Raw genomic sequence first — 18,756 nt, forward strand, 5'->3', positions numbered from 1 at the left:
TCAGTGGTCTCCTTTAAACTCACCTGTTCAGGCTTTGGTGGGACGTTCACCTCCCTCTCCTTGTTCTGCTCTTATTACACCTTTCCCGGGATCCACTGATTTCCTTTTTCCTGTTAATTTTCTCTCTCCCCTACCATCAGTTTTTAATCACTATTTTTCATTTTTATTATTATTCTTTTTTCTTCTTCTTGTAATTTTAATACTAGTTTTTACTTTTTTTTAAATTTTGAACTTTTTGTTCTTATGAAGCGCCTCGTGATTTTTATCTGGAGAGGCGATATAGAAATGATCCTTCCTTCCTTCCTTCCTTCCTTCCTTCCTTCCTTCCTTCCTTCCTTCCTCCCTTCCTTCCTTCCTTCCTTCCTTCCTTCCTCCCTCCCTCCCTTCCTCCCTCCCTCCCTCCCTCCCTCCCTCCCTTCCTTCCTTCCTTCCTCCCTCCCTCCCTCCCTCCCTCCCTCCCTCCCTCCCTCCCTCCCTCCCTCCTTTCCTTCCTTCCTCCCTCCCTCCCTCCCTCCCTCCCTCCCTCCCTTCCTTCCTTCCTCCCTCCCTCCCTCCCTCCCTCCCTCCCTCCCTCCCTCCCTCCCTCCCTCCCTTCCTTCCTTCCTCCCTCCCTCCCTCCCTCCCTTCCTTCCTTCCTCCCTCCCTCCCTCCCTCCCTGCCTCCCTTCCTTCCTTCCTTCCTCCCTCCCTCCCTCCCTCCCTCCCTGCCTCCCTTCCTCCCTCCCTCCCTGCCTCCCTTCCTTCCTTCCTTCCTCCCTCCCTCCCTCCCTCCCTGCCTCCCTTCCTTCCTTCCTTCCTGCCTGCCTGTCTTCCTTCCTTCCTTCCTGGAAGTTAAATAGAGTCTGTAGTGACCATTTGTCCAAAAAACTTAAACAAAATATAATCAAATACTTTCAACTGACCACCGGGCTACGTCATGGGTTCGGCTTTACGCCGGGGTAAAAAGTTTCAAATAAAGCAATGTCCATGTCGAACTTGTGTTTGGTGGTGGTTTATTCACTCACGCAGCAAGAGCACAGATTCTGTCTTCTCTATCAGTGTGTGTGTGTGTGTGTGTGTGGGGGGGGGGGGGACCATGCTCCCTCGCAGCCCTGGCTGCTCCACCCACCTTGACCTATTTATACAATAATCGCCCACACCTGACCAATAAATAATAAACTAATTATAATAAATAAAAAGCATAATGCAAAACAAACAAATAAAATAGCATAAATAAAATAAACGAGGCTACGACTTAAGCCTTTCATAAACTAAACAGCTTCAACAGAGTGCCTTACAGAGATAAGGAGCGGTACAACACATGTAGGTACTCATACAGAAGTAACATGTTACACGTGTACAGAAGAGGGGACAGGCTTCTGAGAAAAAGGTAACTTTCTTTTTCATCCGCCCCAATCCAGGGCAGCAGCAGTTCTACAGGTAGAGCGGGTTGTCCAGTAACCGGAAGGTTGCAGGTTCGATCCCGGCTCCGGACAGAGAATTCTGCTGTTGTGTCCTTGGGCAAGACACTCAACCCACCTTGCCTGCTGGTGGTGGTCGGAGGCTCCGGTGGCGCCTGTGTATGTCAGGCCTCGCCTCTATCAGCATGCCCAGGGCAGCTGTGGCTACATCGTAGCTCATCACCACCAGTGTGTGAATGTGTGTGTGAATGGGTGAATGATACACGTACACTGTTAGACGCGGCTGTAATTTCTACAGTAATTTACCACATATCTTACAGTACTAAACTGTAAAACAATTTCTACAGTTAGTAACTGTAATTTGCATTGCACCATGGGAGTTTGAAGTCACGTGGTAATTAGTTTACAGTTTGCTACTGTAGTTTATGAAAATACAGTAAGGTACTATAAACTGAAAGTTACTTCAATATTTTTACTGTAATTTATCAGTACGAAGCTGTAAAGTTATTTACGTCACCTGACAAGGAACGATTGCATCAGCCGAGTTACCAGATTTACAATTTAGTACTGTAAAATTACAGTTATTATAAAATTACAGTAAGTAGCTGTTATTAACGGTCATTTTTGCATTTAATGATTTAGTTTGTTAAATCCTTCAAGACGGAGAACCGCCACTTTTTCGAAAAGAGCAGTCATTGTAACCACAGTTCACCGGCACACGAGCAAGTGTGGGACATACACGGGGAAGACTACCGGCAGCGCTTATAATTTCTCCAGCGAAAAGACCAAGTTCCACCAAGTACCGACTATCCAAGGTAAACTTTTCATTTAAGCATTTCAATGTGCTATCTTTTTAGTGGAGTTTTGCTGCGGGTCAGTGTGTTAGCTTTTATTATTTCAGAGCTTTATTTCAAAGAGAACGGGACTTTGCGGATTTTTCTCATCGCTTTTTTTCTTAGTTTTTTCTTCACACGAAAGTAAAAGCTGACATTGTCTAAAACAATTTGGGGTCTTAACGTTTGACTCTGTGTAGCGTAGAAACAATTCGAAAAAAATAAAGAAATAACTCGGATGAGCTTGGGCACAACGCCACACTAACCGGAGTTTTTTTTTTCCTTCACATAACTGAAGTCTTATCTATATTTTTAGTAATTGTTTGAGGACTTCAACTATGTTTAGGTGTAAAGTTTGTAGCCATGGCAGTGAAAGTTACAAAAGCTTTTTTGTTCATGCAAAAAGTCACAGAAATCTGGCTAACCACCGGTTTTCATGTGGCATAGAAACATGTTCTGCCATTTTTAGAACATTTTCTGCATTAAAGTCACACACACACAGGAATCATACACCTACAGAGTCACAAAAAATCCAGAATTATCAGCCAGGTGGCATTCATGAATGTAGTGTTCAAGGATGTGATTTTGCAGCAGATAATATTTCCTTGCTGTGCATTCATTTAAGAGTACACATACGTAATGGCAAAAAAATCACTTGTCCATTTGAGGGTTGCTCAAAATATTTCAGAGTGAGGTCATCTTTTGCCACACACATCTCAAGAAAACACAGGCAACAATTTGTTCCAAAGCCAGAAGAACCAAAGAATGCAGATGTACAAACTTACGATGAACACACCCAGGTCCATCATGATGATATTTTGTCTCCTCTTGAAAGTCATGAAAACAACTCAGAGTCTAACCCTGACACATTTCTAAAGAACTTAGCACTATTTTACTTAAAACTACAAGCCAAACTTCTTTTACCAGCAACAACAGTACAGTGCATAGTTCAGGAATTTCAACAAATCCACTCCACCGGAATGAGCCACGTAATTAAAAAAGTGGAGGAGAAGCTGGAACAGAATAACTTAAATGAAACTGAAATACAGAATATTGTTAAAGAACTTGAACAAGAGGATCTATTGACAATTTACAATGATGGTATCTTGAGATCAGACAGAACTAGGAAAACATTTTTCAAAGAAAAGTTTGACTATGTTGCTCCAACCCAGTTATACTTGGGAACAGATTCTGGTGGAAAAGAACGTTTTTGCCAGTATGTACCAGTAAAAGAGACACTTGCTGCCTTGTTTAGGCAATCAACAGTAAAGGAGCAGTTTGCTCAATCTAACCAATTGGTACATGATGAAATGGTTTTAAATGATGTAAGTGATGGCCAAAACTTCAAACAAAATAGCATTTTACAAGGATTGTCACCATCTGTTTCAGTCATTCTGTACATGGATGCATTTGAAGTGACTAATCCCTTAGGTTCTGGCAAAAAAAAACACAAAATCATGGCCATGTACATGACACTAGGAGAAATACTACCACATAATCGATCCACCGTTGACCCTGCACAGCTCGTCTTACTTTGCAGAGAACAGGATTTTAAGGCTTTTGGACAAGAAAAAATATTTTCCCACCTCATAACAGACCTAAAAGACTTGGAGCTTTCAGGTTTTCAGGTGGAAGATGGAGCCAACGTCAAGGCATCATTGATTGCCATATGTGGTGATAATCTTGGTTCCCACTCTATTGGTGGATTCACTGAAAATTTTAGCAGTAGCACACACTTTTGTAGGTACTGCATGATTGACAGAGAAACATTTGTAAAATCACCACTTCTGTTTGGCCCACAAAGAACACCTGCAAACTACAATGATAGTGTTCGACAACTGAATTATGACAAACAAATAGTTAATGGAATCAAATTTGATTCCAGTTTCAACTCGCTAGCAACATTTCATGTCTGCTTGGGTCTTCCTCCATGTCTTGGGCATGACCTTTTTGAGGGAATAGTGGCAGATGATTTAGCTCTTTATATTAAGCATCTGATAAAATTTGAAAAACATTTCACTTATGACCAGATAAATCAGGCAATCGCACAGACAAAACTTTTTGGCAGTGACTCGCACAACAAACCATGTGAGATTAAGGAAAATGCTAAAAGGCTTAGTGGTTCAGCAGCACAGAACTGGTGTTTCTTACGGCTGTTACCAGTTTATGTGGGTAAGTCGATAAAAAATCCCCTTGGAAGTGAGGTTTGGCAATTGTGTCTAAAACTAAGGAGAATAGTTGAGTTTATCTGTGCTCCAAAAGTTCATCAGAACGAGATTGCATATCTAAAAGTTTTGCTAGAAGAATATATCTACTTACGTAGCACCATGTTTCCTGATCAGTCTCTCAAACCAAAGCATCATTATGTGTTGCATTATCCAAGTCTCATTCTCAAGTTTGGACCCTTGATACGGTTGTGGACACTGAGGTTTGAGAGTAAACACTCCTACTTCAAAGAGTGTGCCAGAAAAATGCACAACTTTTTACACTTAAGTAAAACACTAGCAGAGAGACATCAGCTCCTACAGTCTTATTTAGGTTGTGGGCAGTTATTCCCACCTCTCATTCAGATTGCCGGTGAGGCAAACGGCATTGATGAACACTCATACAACAAAGACATACAGATGATTTTAAAGGAAGCTGATATTGATAAAGGAAAAACCTCTGAAGTTTCAGCTGTGTTTTATAAAGGAACCAAATATACCAAAGGTCTTGTTGTTCCTCTTGATCACACAGGTGACACTCTAGTCTTTGGAAAAATATCCTTGATACTGACTGATGATAAACAGGTCCACTTTGTTGTTTTGGTACATCACTCAGTGCTATTAATAGATCTTGGAGTTTATCATTTATATAACCCAGACCATAAATATGCATACGTTAATGCAGATAGGCTACAAGACTTTTATCCAATGCCAGTTTATCATATCATGAACCTCCCTGTTGTTTCCTTGCATCACTCAGTGTGTTCTTTTCCCTAGATATGGAGGTCGAGTGCATTGATGAAATTCAGCGAGTGCTGCCTGAATTGGACCATGAAAGACTACTGGCCATTACTGAACACCTCTCTTCTGTGGTTGGAGTCACAAAGAAAGAGGATCTTGCCTTTCTTGAGAAGGCTGACTTTCAGGAATATTTGACACCAATCCAGTGCCGTAAATTACTTCAGGCCTTCAAACAAAGAGGTAAAAAAAAACATGTTCACCAAATCTTAACACAACATATTCATTTATTCTAAGATTAGTAGTCTCTATCATTTTAAACTACTGTCCTTGGTTACTCTACAATGATAAAAGTTTTATAAGTTGAATGAGCACTCTGAAATTGTTTGTGAAATCCTCCCTGTAACAATGCCATAAACACAGTGCCAGTATTTAAGTTATGTAAGGTTGTATGTAAAGTGTTAATACTGTAAATAATTTAGATGTGCAAAAAAAAACTTTTATTATGTTTATTATCTTCAAAGAACTGAAAGACAAAGTGGACACTGAAGTCAGCTCTGTGCCAAGTGGAAACGTGATTCCTACCTCATCTTTGGATATACAGAGAGAAAATGGACAGTCATGTTTCACACCTCTTCAGACACAATCATATAATCCTGGATCCACTCTTTTAAAAACACAAAATTCTTGGATCAGCCAGTTCCAAATTCCATGGGAAAAGATGCCTGCTTCACTGTCCCAGACCATGTTAAGAGGCCAAAGAGCCAGCCCAGCAGACAGGAGAGCAATGGTGCGGACTGTAGTGTCCACTATGCAGCAGCATTGTTCAAACCCCAACAGAGCTGCCTGCACTGAAATAGCAAAAACTATTGTTGCCAAATATCCTTTGACTTTTGCAGACATGAATGAAGAAGGTGAACAGATTGGAATAGGGTACTATTCTCTCATTAACCAGCTGAAGACAAGAGTTGAACATGTCAACCGGAACAATACGAGTGACAGAATACGAAGACCAAGGACAACACAGTCCAGCAATGCTGACGCTACAATCAAAACGTCTCGATGCAAACTGGACAGCTATGGCTGCGTGAACTGGCAACCAAGATGTCTCCCGGATGGAGAGACGGCAGATTCTTTGGAGGAGAGAAGAAAACAAATGGCTGCCACATTTCAGTCTGTTGGCCCTAGAGCTGCTGACTCACCAGATATAGACTTTTCAATGGATTTGACTTACATTTATCAACGCCACATGATTAATACTTGCCCTCCTCCAAGTGTCTGTGAGATTGAAGAGCAATGGCCATTTCTCTTTACAAAAAGAGGACTCTGCAACCACTTCAAAATCCTCACAGGGATTGACATTAGTGATCGCCTTGGAGAGGCTCTTCAGACCAAGGGGAAGAAAATCGTGCATTTTTTCCGGAGCCACAGTCACAATAAAGATACTCAGCACATTCTTCAGGATTTGGACAGAAACACAACAATGCAGCGAAGCTGTCATGGTATAGCAGCGATGCTACTTCTGATGAAATGCTTTGGCGAAAAGGAGGAGTCCATCTTCATTTTGGTTGATGTAAGTTGGCAAATAGTCAAAGGAACAATGTGACGCATGTTTGCTGTGTGTAATTATCATGTTTTATGTTTAACATGTTAGACAACTTCAACAAAGGCATCCATCGAGAGGGAGAGGGCATTACCTCCATCACCGAGACTGCTAATGCTTGGTAAGGGAAGATATAAAAATTAGAGGTCGAACAATATTGGTTTTTCTATTGCCAATACCAATGCCAACATGTAGGAGACACGGTCAACCGATGGCCAATTTGTACTGCCAATTTTTTTGGACCAATTTTCATGGCCGATATCCAGACATGTTCCACTTTATTTTCATGCTAAAATGTCACTAATAACAGCAGTTGATGCCCAGATATTCTTAAGCTGAATCAGTTTTTGAACTCTGAATGTAAAGGTAGAATATGTAACATTTTAATAAAAAGTTATATTTAAAAAAAATTTATATATATATATAGATACCACGGGGTGTTTAGAGGTGTGCAGAATGAATGTACAGTTTCTTTCCTTTGGAAGTTATATTTAAAAAAATAATAACCAAAATTTTATTTTGATGGGCACGACACATCTACCAGCTGCTAGAGGGCTCCGTTGCTGTAAAATATTTTTTTAAAGTGTTCGTTCGGCACAGCGAGGCTATGTTAAATGGTGAACTCGACAAGTCAAGCAGCTGATTCTTAGCCCAGAATCAGCTAGAAAATTTGTTCTATTGTTGCGATACCACTTGTAAACACTAGATGTTCCATATTCAACCTTTCAATAACTGTTAAATCACAACTTTGTGCACTGCTAGTGTTAAAGTCCAGCCAGACAGGAAGGAGCTGGCAGTGTTAAAAAAATTGTAATGTTTCATGATATTTAAATTCTTTTCAAACTATGATTATGGTTAGTGGAAGTGCACAAATATAGGCTATATATATCTAAATCTCACATACTTTACATCATTTTAACATATAAAAACAACAATAAATTCTGCAGGTCAGTCATCTTATTTTGCATTTAGCGAAACACTGTTGTTGCAAAGATTGGTATGTTCGATTTTGAAGTGTATATGTTTTGTCTCATAGGAACCACATACCTTGAGGCAACCAAGTGGATGGTGAGCATCGAGGGAAAGGTGGCCTACATTTTAGATGAGGACCTGGGTTTTGCAGATGCACTTTCTGTGTTGATGGCAAGCTTCTATGCTTTCAATGTGGAATACCAGGAGCCTGCATGTGCAACACTGGAGTTCATTCAACGGTAGGAATCTTTTTATTTTTTATTTTAAAGGCACTGAGAAATCACAAAAGCCAGTAATATATCATACATGCATATTGAGTGTGTGTGTGTGTGTGTTGGGGGGGGGGGGGGGGGGGTGTCTTCAGTCAGGTCTAAGTCGCTCTTTCTAAGAATAAATTTTCAGAGAAAGGAGGTGGATTAATCTTGTTCATAAACTATCTTTGTTGTAGCTTGTTACATCATCATTTGGATCACAGTCATGGAGACAGCATGCCCAAAAACTGTCAGGATGCTGCAGAACGCTGCTCACAGCACGTATAGCTGTTGTTTCAAGGTTGCAACTTAATGTTTGTCAAATCAAGCAAAATCACCACTGACCATGCTGAAAAAAACAGCATAAACCAGCATTGCTGGTTACCAGTATATGTTGCATGGTATGCTTGTCATGGAATGATAGACCAGCATCCCATCCTGGACCAGCATGCTAGACTAGCATATAATGCTGGTTCACCAGCTAAACCAGCACCAAAACAACATATGCTGGGAACATCTATGCTGGTCTGATTTTAGTTCTCAGATTTTTTACATCTTCTGAGTTCGCAGGGATGTAATATATTGTAATCCTTTAGCAAATTAACAGAAATAGTGGAATCATACCCCGATTTTGTTAAATCACTCTTCCAGACTGCATTTATCTTAACTAAAATTGCACTTAATATTTTTGTTGTTGTTTTTCTTTCTCATCTTTATGCAGATTCTTCTTGAGAATCAATCCTGAAGATGGGAGCAAATGCACAGCACGGACTGGAGTTAGTCGCAAGACCGGACAGTTGGTCAAAAGAAAATCAGCCACCATGAACCCCAGAGTGCTGTCCTTCCTTCGCCAGCTAACAGAGTTTGAGTGGAAGAACATGGAATAGGTGAGATACGTATTTTTAGGGTATGGTTGATATACATAAACAGTGTTGGGCAAGTTACTTCAAAACTGTAATGCATTATTTATTATTGTTACCCTCATTTTAAAGTAATTCATTACATTACAATATCACAGATTTTAAAATGTAAGGCATTACACTACTTTTGCATTACTTAGAACCGTTTCAGTTCGGTCCACTAGCGTATCGTTTTGGTCAATTTTTTCTGCTAAAATATTTTGTTTTTATTTGCGTTATTTGCAGCGGATAAAAATTCCTCAGTGAGTTTCTGCACAGACGCTGAATTGAGTGATGCATCAGGGTTTCCGCTATGTGTATTTTGTCTTGGCGCGCCGCCATGCCGTCAGAAGGATAAAAAAGAAATTAAAACAATGTACCATCAGAATACATTTTTTGGATATACATTAAAACAATGTAAATACGAGACATATACAGTCTGTATTTGTGCATGTGTACTAACTATAATCAGCTGTAAATCATTATCAATTTGTTCAATCAATTTCCCTCTGGGATTAATCAATTTCCCTCTGGGATTAATAAAGTATTTTTGAATTGAATTGAATTGAATCATCACTAATATAACAAATAAAGGCTGAAATATTTGGAATAAGTCTGTCTCATATATTAGTTTCCCCTTTGAATTGAAGAGTTTACACCAAATTCTAAGTTTTCAAGTTTCACCTGTACATTCTTTGTCCTTTTTAGGACCACTGGGGCATCAGACGAGGGGACAACATTCTGGCCAGGTTCTTCACCCATCAGAATCAGTAAAAAAAACAAGCATTATTTCATTCTGTTCTTGAAAACTACAGTTTTGCAGGTTTTGTATGTTTCCTGATGCAGCATATGCTCATAGATTGCACTATCCATTGCACTGTTATTACTTAGTTTATTAATTCATTTATTAATTTGTTATTGTAATATTTTTCAATGCAGATTTCTAACAGCAAATGTTGCACTGTTACATTGTAAACAAATGTTTTTGTATTGTGAAAAGCAATGTATTCTACTCTTTCAATTGCTGATCCATTGAAATTTTTTCTGTTAAATCAGTGAGGAAAAACATTTTGTAAACAGCCCAATTGCTCCCCTGTTCTGGTAGTATTTTGTTTTCTTTAGCTTACCATAAACAATGTAAGTGAATGTTAATGGCTAGCATTTAGTGTAATAAATATTAACAGCAAATTAAAATAATAACACAAAGGAATAATAGGAGCCTGTTTAGACCTCGTGCTACATCACAACACAGCATCGCTGTAAGTCGATGTTAAAAGGCACAGTAACATGTTGCAGTGACCATAAAGCTCCCAGTTTGCTGTCTTAAAGTTTACTCTTATAACATTAACAACATTTCACCCTGTGAATTATGAGAACAATGAGTTTTGGGCTGCAGTGTCATTATCTTATGCCTTTCTGCGCTAGCCGACAGCACAACTATAAATAGACTCCTGTAATCCCTTTGTGTTCTTTATTATTGTCAGTTGAAGTCATTATGATTATTGAGGTCTCCAAGAAAAATTAGGATTATTATCGAGTAATATGACTTTTTTCACAGTAAATGCTAGCTGTTAATATTCACTTACATTGTGTATGCTAAGCTAAAGCTAACACTGCCAGAAATGGATGACTGAGCTGGTTACAAAAGATTTTCCCCTACTGATCTAACTCTGGGGAATACAACAAAAGACTACAGTTCATTTATGGGTGGAATATCCTTTCAAAGAAACTTTGTTCGTGTACTGAACAATTACTCGTGTTACTGTTTACAAACTATAAACTAATCAATACACTATATGTCTTATAATAGTAATACTTCAAAGTTAATGAGTAAAAGTTAGTTTGCCTGTTTCTGATGTTCTATAAGCTGTAAAATGTTTTATTTTTTCCAGTAATGATTTGAGGTGAATTTCTAATATTTTGAATGAGATTTTTTTCTACATAAGATCACCTCTCATGTTTTTTACGTTTGAGGTGTTCGAAATAAAGAATCCTATGTTTTGTAAGAGAAGTTTGTTTTGATTTAATATAGTTGTTTAAGTCAATTTAGGAAAACTTTAAGATCATTCATTAAACTTTAAAATTATTTTATTACAATTTTAATTATAATTAAACAGTCTACAAGTATGAACAAAAAATGGTACAACACTGTACTGTAAGAAACATTTTTTTACAGTAGTGGTCCTACCTCATTTTAATTTATACAGTACCATAACTGTTATTTTACGGTTCTATTACTGTTATTTTACAGTATGGTCTCAGTTACTGTAAAACTAAAATACAGTACCAATACTGGTACTGTATTTTAGTTTTACAGTAACTGAGACCATACTGTAAAATAACAGTAATAGAACTGTAAAATACAAATGCAGTACCACTACTGTAATTTCAATTTACAGTACCTAACTGGCAACACTGTTTCCAGTAAGATACTGTAAATGGAAATTACAGTACCTTACTGGCAACAGTGTTGCCAGTAAGGTACTGTAAAAAACCCAATGAAATGTCTAACAGTGAAGACCCCAATCAGCTCAAATTTAAAATTGCAAATAGAAACACCTGTAAAGGTTCTTGAGCCTTTAAATGGTCTCTCATTCTAGTTAAATTACAGAAAAGAATGTAATTTTGCACAGTATTTTAATTTTTCCAGATTCACATAATTGTGTGTTTTTAGCAGCATTTCTGTTGCTGGTAATCTAGTAACGGCTAAATAAATAAATAAAATCCTTTACAATGACACTAGAAGAGGAAGGTAGAAGATCAGGACGTCTGAGCGGTGAACAGGTGAGCGGACCTTCGGGACGTCCCGCTGTCACGCTAAGAAGGGCGCGGCTGCAGATCCACACCTGCAGCCATAGAGTATTCATCACGTCTTCCTCATTCTTTATGCACTTGGAAACATCTGCCTCTTTAGCTCCTGATCAGCTGATGACAGCTTCAACACACCGCGCTGCTTAACGCACGCATTTCCCTATCAGTAGCAGAAACGATTTGTTAAAAGAAGACGGTAATTAATTAGTTTGCTCGTTACAGAAAGAATTATTTTTTATTAACATCACGTGGTTATTTTTAACGGCGTTATTCCCATCACTGCTCGTTGGGTCTACAGCAGGCAGCGACTGAGACTGGTCTCCGTCCACCCGGCCAATCATCGTGTTTGAGTGCGTTACCGACGCCTCTCTCTCCCTGGCTGTTAGAAAGCCTCACGCTGCTGCTCCACGTTGGACAAGCACATAGTAACGCACAACCTTCCATCCCCAGTAACGGTAACGGCGTCGCAACAGTGGGAAAAGTAATTAATTAGATTATTCCGTTACCTAAAATAGAACGCCGTTATACTTAAACACTAATAATAATAATAATAATAATAATAATAACACGTTTTATGTAAAAGCGCCTTTCATGACACCCATTTATCTCAGTAAAAGGCTAAACTCACCTTCAGGACTGGCAGCAAAGACCATGGACACAGCCAGTAAGAGCGCAGAGCCCACAGCGAGCCTCCGGGGCAGCATGAGGAGAAGCTGCTGCGAGATCCCGGTCCGCCAGCAACAGGAATGCCGGTACCTACCTACCGGCTCCGGTGCAGAGCCCGTTAGCTGTCTGCCGTCAGATCAGTCAGTTTAGTAATCTGCTGGTTTAGTTGATGGACACCGCCAGCAGTGAACCGATTCAATCAAACTCTGCTCCGTTCTGACGCGAGCCAGAAGTATGCAGTGAGGCTCCCGGCGTGTGCAGACAGTGTTACCTACTCCACCTACCCCTGACTGAAAGTATAGCAAGTTCCACCCCAGTCACGTGCTAATAAAGAAATGCCACTGTGTAGACTTTCCGGAACTGTGTACACACTTAAAACTGCTGGGTTACAAAACAACCCAATGGACCGACCCAGTGCTGGGTTATTTTAACCAAGCAGGGTTGGGTTATGAGTTTGACCCAGCTTATTGGGTTATGCTTTCTACCCAATCAATGGGTTAAAATGACCCAACTGTATAGTTGGGACTACCCAAAACTGGGTTAAAAATAAAACCCAACTTCTGGGTTATTAAATTACTAAACCTTGGGTTAAAATGACCCAACTCTACAGTAAATACAATACAATAAATAAAATACAAATTGAATAATTCAATAAAACAAAATGAACATGTCTCAGTCAATTCTTTATCACAAAAATTATGTTAATTTTCAAAATACAAAGATAACAAATAAAGCTGCATTTTCTACTTTCTCTAAACATGCATTCATATTCAAACTTGTTTTGTAAATGACTACTAATTGCATTTTTTAACGACAAATATTAAACATTTCGTAACTTGTAATGTCTTAAACATGTTAAACAATTTTAATGGAAGAACTGTAGTGAAGTAAATGTCCATCAACACCCAACACTCACCTTAATGCTGTAGTCAGCAGAAAATCAACCTTACATCATAGCAACATGAGCCCTCAAAGCTTCACAGCATTAGATTCATGATGCAAAGATTGTGGTGTATTGTACTGTAATGTACATGCTGTTATGATGGTGATCACTAGGGGGCACTAGTGTCACGTGTTACTGTTGAGGGTTAAAGAGTTGAGCCTGGAAGTAAAAGTTCGCTGGACCTAAACAGCTGTGTCTCAGTGTTTAATTACCTAGTAGAAGACCTAAGGAGACCAGGTAACACAACATGGTGTCAGAAGTTTGGCTGCCAAGAGAACAGAGACAACGGTTTGAGTAAGCTAGGTGAATTAGCATCGGGGCTAACGTCTGCTACCAAGAAGATAAAATGGAGCAGTTTAGGCCGCCGTCTCCACTCAGTCTCGTCGGCAATCTATCTGAGGCATGGCGCAGGTGGGAACAGAGGTTCCAGCTCTACATGATAGCTACTGGAGCATCAGAAAAGGAGGAAGAGGTAAAAATAGCCATTCTTCTTCACACTATTGGCGAGGAGGCCTTAGAAGTGTACAACACACTCAACATTACCCCAGCCGGAGATGCACTCACAGTGGAGGAGGTCCTGAAAGCATTCAAAACATACTGTAGCCCGCAGAAGAATGTGGTTTTTGAACGTCATCAATTCTGGTCATACCCAATGTCACCAGGAATTGTGGTGGACAGGTACATTACTGAACTGCGTCAAAAAAGCAAGGACTGTGAGTTTGGTCCAAATGTAGATGATATGATCAGAGATAAGCTGGTGTTCAGCATAAATGACTCACGTCTGAAAGAGAGACTGCTTCGCGACAAAGACCTTACTCTGAACAAAGCCATTGAAATCTGCAGGTCAGCGGAAGCAGCAAAGACACAGATCCAAGCAATGCAATTGAACCCAGTAGTCCAGGACGCTTCAGTGGACACGTTGAAGAAAACCCCCCATAACCTAAGACCAGGACAAGGTAGAATTAAAGCCAGCAACAAACGGACAGTTTGTACCAAGTGCGGAATTAAACATGAACCAAGAAAATGTCCGGCGTATGGAGAAACATGCCACAAGTGCAAGAAAAAAAATCACTTCTCAAAGTTGTGCAGATCTAACATTTACAAGGACAAGCCATACACAAAAACAAAGATGGTGAATAACTTGGAAGCTGACACGGACACCCTGTACATAGGTGTGGTGAGCAGTGACAAAAATGAGACAAATTGTTGGAAAGAAACAGTCACAATAAGGAAAGTGCCAATCGTTTTCAAGCTAGACACAGGTGCTGATGCAAATGTGCTTCCCATGCAGGTTTACCACAAAATACCAGGTCCTGTTCAGCTTCGATCTACAAAGACTGTGCTGATAGCTTTTGGTGGAGCTCATATACGTGCTGAAGGTATTGTGTCTCTTGAATGTGTAACTAGCAAAGGTAGTGCTGTGCTCGACTTCCTTGTGTCCAGGTAAGCGGACAAAGCCATCTTAGGTGACACAGTGCACATGCACACACAGCGGGGATGGGAATCAGCAGTTGTTGTCCACCAAAGGAAGGAACCGAGATCCTACATGGTTCAAACCCCAGAAGGAAAGATGCTCAGGAGAAACAGGAGACACTTGAGGAATATCCACCCCAGTTTGTTCAAGGAGGTTCCTGAGGATGAACAGTCTGACCCAGAAGAACATTTCCCTGATGAGCCACCTAGGGAACAAGATGTCCCTCCTCCTGCAGCTGGAGAACGTTTGCCAACTTGTTATACACGCAGTGGACGGGCAGTTAGGCGTCCTGCCAGGTTTGACGAGTGAGCGGACATTTATCAGAAATATGTTCTGCAAGTTTGCTTAGTTATGTTATTAAAAAAAATAAAGGAAAAAAAAAGTCAACTGAGAGGAATTATAGGAAGTGAACTAGTAAAATGCAGTTAATAAGAGAATGTAATGTTTTGATGTTTGTTGAAATACTTAAATGGAACATAATGACTGCAGAAAATACACATGTGAGTTAACGCTTAAAGAAGTTAATGAATGGTTATAAACTGAAGTTATTCTAAGCAAGTTCATTCTGGAAAAGAGGGATGTGGTGTATTGTACTGTAATGTACATGCTGTTATGACGGTGATCACTAGGGGGCACTAGTGTCACGTGTTACTGTTGAGGTTAAAGAGTTGAGGCTGGAAGTAAAAGTTCGCTGGACCTAAACAGCTGTGTCTCAGTGTTTAATTACCTAGTAGAAAACCTACAGAAGACCTAAGGAGACCAGGTAACACAACAAAGATAAATGTCTGAATAAACCCCCAAATCTGTGCACGTGGTTTTGGATGGTTGTCATCCACACAAAAAATGTCTAAGAACAGATGGGTATTCCAGTTCCATTGACAATCAAAAATTCTTGGGAACATCGATGGTCTTCTGCAGCCATAAGGACATGTGGTGCTCCACTGTGGTCCCATTCAGGTTCTTCACCAGGCTGGTTCCAGTCTAAGTTGAGGGGGATAGAGGAAAAAAAGAACCGATTTAGGCATAAAGGTTATGATTTCACAAACAGCTGTTGAAACATATTTGGAGTGGGCTGTGAATGATAACTTAAGTAAAAAATAACAGAACTTACAGGTTGGAAGTCAGTGAAGGCCTGCTGAACCTCTGCTTGGTCGGAACGCTCTCCTTCAACTTGTATGGTGCAGTTTGGAGAAGCACTGGCAGCAGCAACAAAGCCACATCCACCCATTTGTCTGTAAAATTGAAATGTGTTACATTATTCACATGACTGTAGCATAAAGGCCCTCTGCCGTTAGCGGGGACGCTACCACTGGTATAAAATAGCCAGAAGGCCTAACGTCCCCCAGTAGAGCCTCACTATGTCAGGGAGTGTGGACAGAAGATCACAACATTTTCCAGAGCCCTTGTGCTGCGGATTCTGTTACATTCTATCTAAAATATATATATATATATATCGATGCTAGGAAGGTAAGTAGCCAGCTACCTAATCTAAACTATGAGTAGGTTGTCTTGAACAGACAGGCTAAAAATCCATTACTTTATCATCTACATGTCCAGTTTTAATGAAATTAATCTTTAAACTCTTTATTAGTAACATCTTACCTTATTTTAAATCCTTGCTGGTGTGAAACTCCATTAATGTCCGTGTCATCCTCTGGTTTAAAATGGTGAAGCGGGCTCACAGACAAGGGGGAGGATCTTACTATTTCCCGCCTTTTTTTAACCCAATACGCTGGGTCAGAATTTTTAACCCAATGATGTGTTAAATTGACCCAACCTCTAAAAATTCAGCCTTAACCCAGCAGTTGGGTTAGAAAAATAACCCAGCATTTTTAAGAGTGACACAAAAGTCTATACATATCTTCATAGCTGTTATTATTGATACATTTAAGGGATCTTAGATACAATCTATAATCATGTACAAATGCATTGAACACAGGGGGTGATTTCAGTATTTTTTGTTCATGTATGAAGAATTTTGCCAGACAGAGAAGTAGATTGTAGCGGAGTTCTTTGTTGTTTGTTTGAAGGAGAGTTCCTAAGGTGACGACATCTCTTCAAATGGGACATGGGATTCCAATCTGAGGTTGAATCCAGTTTTCAAAACAGTTCCAAAACGTCCGTGTCTTGTTGCATTCAAAGAAAATATGATCAGTTGTTTCAACATCCTTCCCACAAAAGGAACATGAGTTATCATCAATGTTAAAACGTTTTCTGAGCAGATCCTTTGAGGGATAGACATTGTTTAAAAATTAAAAATGTGTTTCTTTTACTTTAGGTTGAACAGGAACTTTTAAATAAAGAGTCCTTAGTTTAATAATGGAGCTTTTACCAAATTTGTAAATTATGTTCTTGTTGACTTTACAAGGGTATAGTTGATCAGTAAAACACCGTCTAATAAATTGGTTGGTACACTTTTTATCCATAAGGGATGGAGATAGAACCATACTGTGGATTTATAGGTTGGTGTTGAATAATGTTTCTGTACTGGAAGACCACCTCTTTAGGAAGTGCTATTAATAATTTTATAAAATCAGATTTAGGAGGGCTAAAGCTATATGTTTATGTTTACGTGCTTAGCAGACGCTTTTACCCAAAGCAACTTACAATTTTTTTTTTTTTTTTACCTATAGGGCATGTTGTGATCTGTGGGGGAAACCGGAGCACCCGGAGGAAACCCACGCATGCATGGGGAGAACACGCAACTCCACGCAGAAAGGCCGCAGCCGAGTTTCGAACCCGCGATTTTCGTGTTGCGAGGCAACAGTGCTAACCACTGCGCCACCATGCCTGCAGACTGCCCTGTTCGGCCGCACATGTTGCACATATCAAGCTCCGCCCCTGCTAATAGTTCACCATTATCTTTCATCAAGTGTAACAGTCTTGTCTTATATTTAAGACAAAATTCAGCTGGCCTAAATGGCGCCCTGTGCGAGATCCCCCTGTGACACCGGTTTACCGGTAAACATATCACGAATGTACAACAGGTCAATAATTAATCATCTTGGCTACGTAGCTCAATCTATGCATTCCAGTAGCGTTTGCTACAAACAAATACAAAAACAACAATAAAGGAAAACAACTGTCTGACAGACAGCATAGCCTAATTCAAGGCAACACATAACAATAATCATTCGATTGCTCTATGTTTCAAGTTAAGCCCATTAAAGTGCTTAAGTAAATAAAAGTGTTTCAAAAACAGCGTTTTTGAACCGGAGTTCTGCTCGGGGTGGGAACTCTGCCGAACAAGGTCATTTTTTATAGCGAAAACGATCGACTGGTCACTGACAAGTAAAAGGGTGTTATTGGTAGATGTTAAGCACACTTACCGCTGAGGTAAAATGAGAGTATAAATGAATTGAGGGCAGAAAAACGCTTTGTTTTCCAACGCCGTTCTAAAGCAACAAGCTTACAGCCACGGCAGGAGCAGCTTTCATGGTTGCCGCGACTGGAAGGAGCCAATCAGGAGAGGGACCTCACATCAGCAGATGTGGGTCATGTGACAGGGAGTAGTTGATATGGGTTACACTTTGTTGTGCTTTTATTACAGAAATATTATTATTTTCATCACTATTATTATTAAGAACATGCGATTTCTATGTTTTGTTTATGTATTGGTTGATGCTAAAAAAATTTTTTTTATAAATAAATAAATAAAGGAAATTAAATGCCTGCAGACTGCCCTGTTCGGCCGCACATGTTGCACATATCAAGCTCCGCCCCTGCTAGTAGTTCACCATTATCTTTCATCAAGTGTAACAGACCAAATTTTCTTATTCATCCAATCTTCATAAAATAGTGACCTATTACGGCATAATACATATCTATTGTTCCAAATTATAGAAGAGTGAGGGGAATAATTATGTACATACAACAACTTCCAATACATTAGTACTTGTTTGTGGAACTCTGATCATTTTGTGGGCAGTTTGTTTATATCGAAATCTGACAACAGTAAAATTT

At 39.7% G+C, this 18,756-nt stretch overlaps 1 protein-coding gene across 1 annotated transcript; it reads left to right on the forward strand.

Moving 5' to 3' along the window:
• Positions 1 to 2,037: 2,037 nt before the first annotated feature.
• LOC139066244 (uncharacterized) lies at positions 2,038 to 11,173 on the forward strand. Its single transcript, XM_070548655.1, has 7 exons — positions 2,038 to 2,214; positions 5,214 to 5,417; positions 5,699 to 6,747; positions 6,829 to 6,898; positions 7,814 to 7,988; positions 8,722 to 8,887; positions 9,608 to 11,173. Exons 2-6 carry the CDS (start codon positions 5,216 to 5,218, stop codon positions 8,885 to 8,887), a joined length of 1,662 nt encoding a protein of 553 aa, XP_070404756.1. The 5' UTR covers positions 2,038 to 2,214; positions 5,214 to 5,215; the 3' UTR covers positions 9,608 to 11,173.
• Positions 11,174 to 18,756: the final 7,583 nt, after the last annotated feature.

This window comes from Nothobranchius furzeri, chromosome 2 (assembly GCF_043380555.1).
Source record: "Nothobranchius furzeri strain GRZ-AD chromosome 2, NfurGRZ-RIMD1, whole genome shotgun sequence".
Taxonomy (NCBI): domain Eukaryota; kingdom Metazoa; phylum Chordata; class Actinopteri; order Cyprinodontiformes; family Nothobranchiidae; genus Nothobranchius; species Nothobranchius furzeri.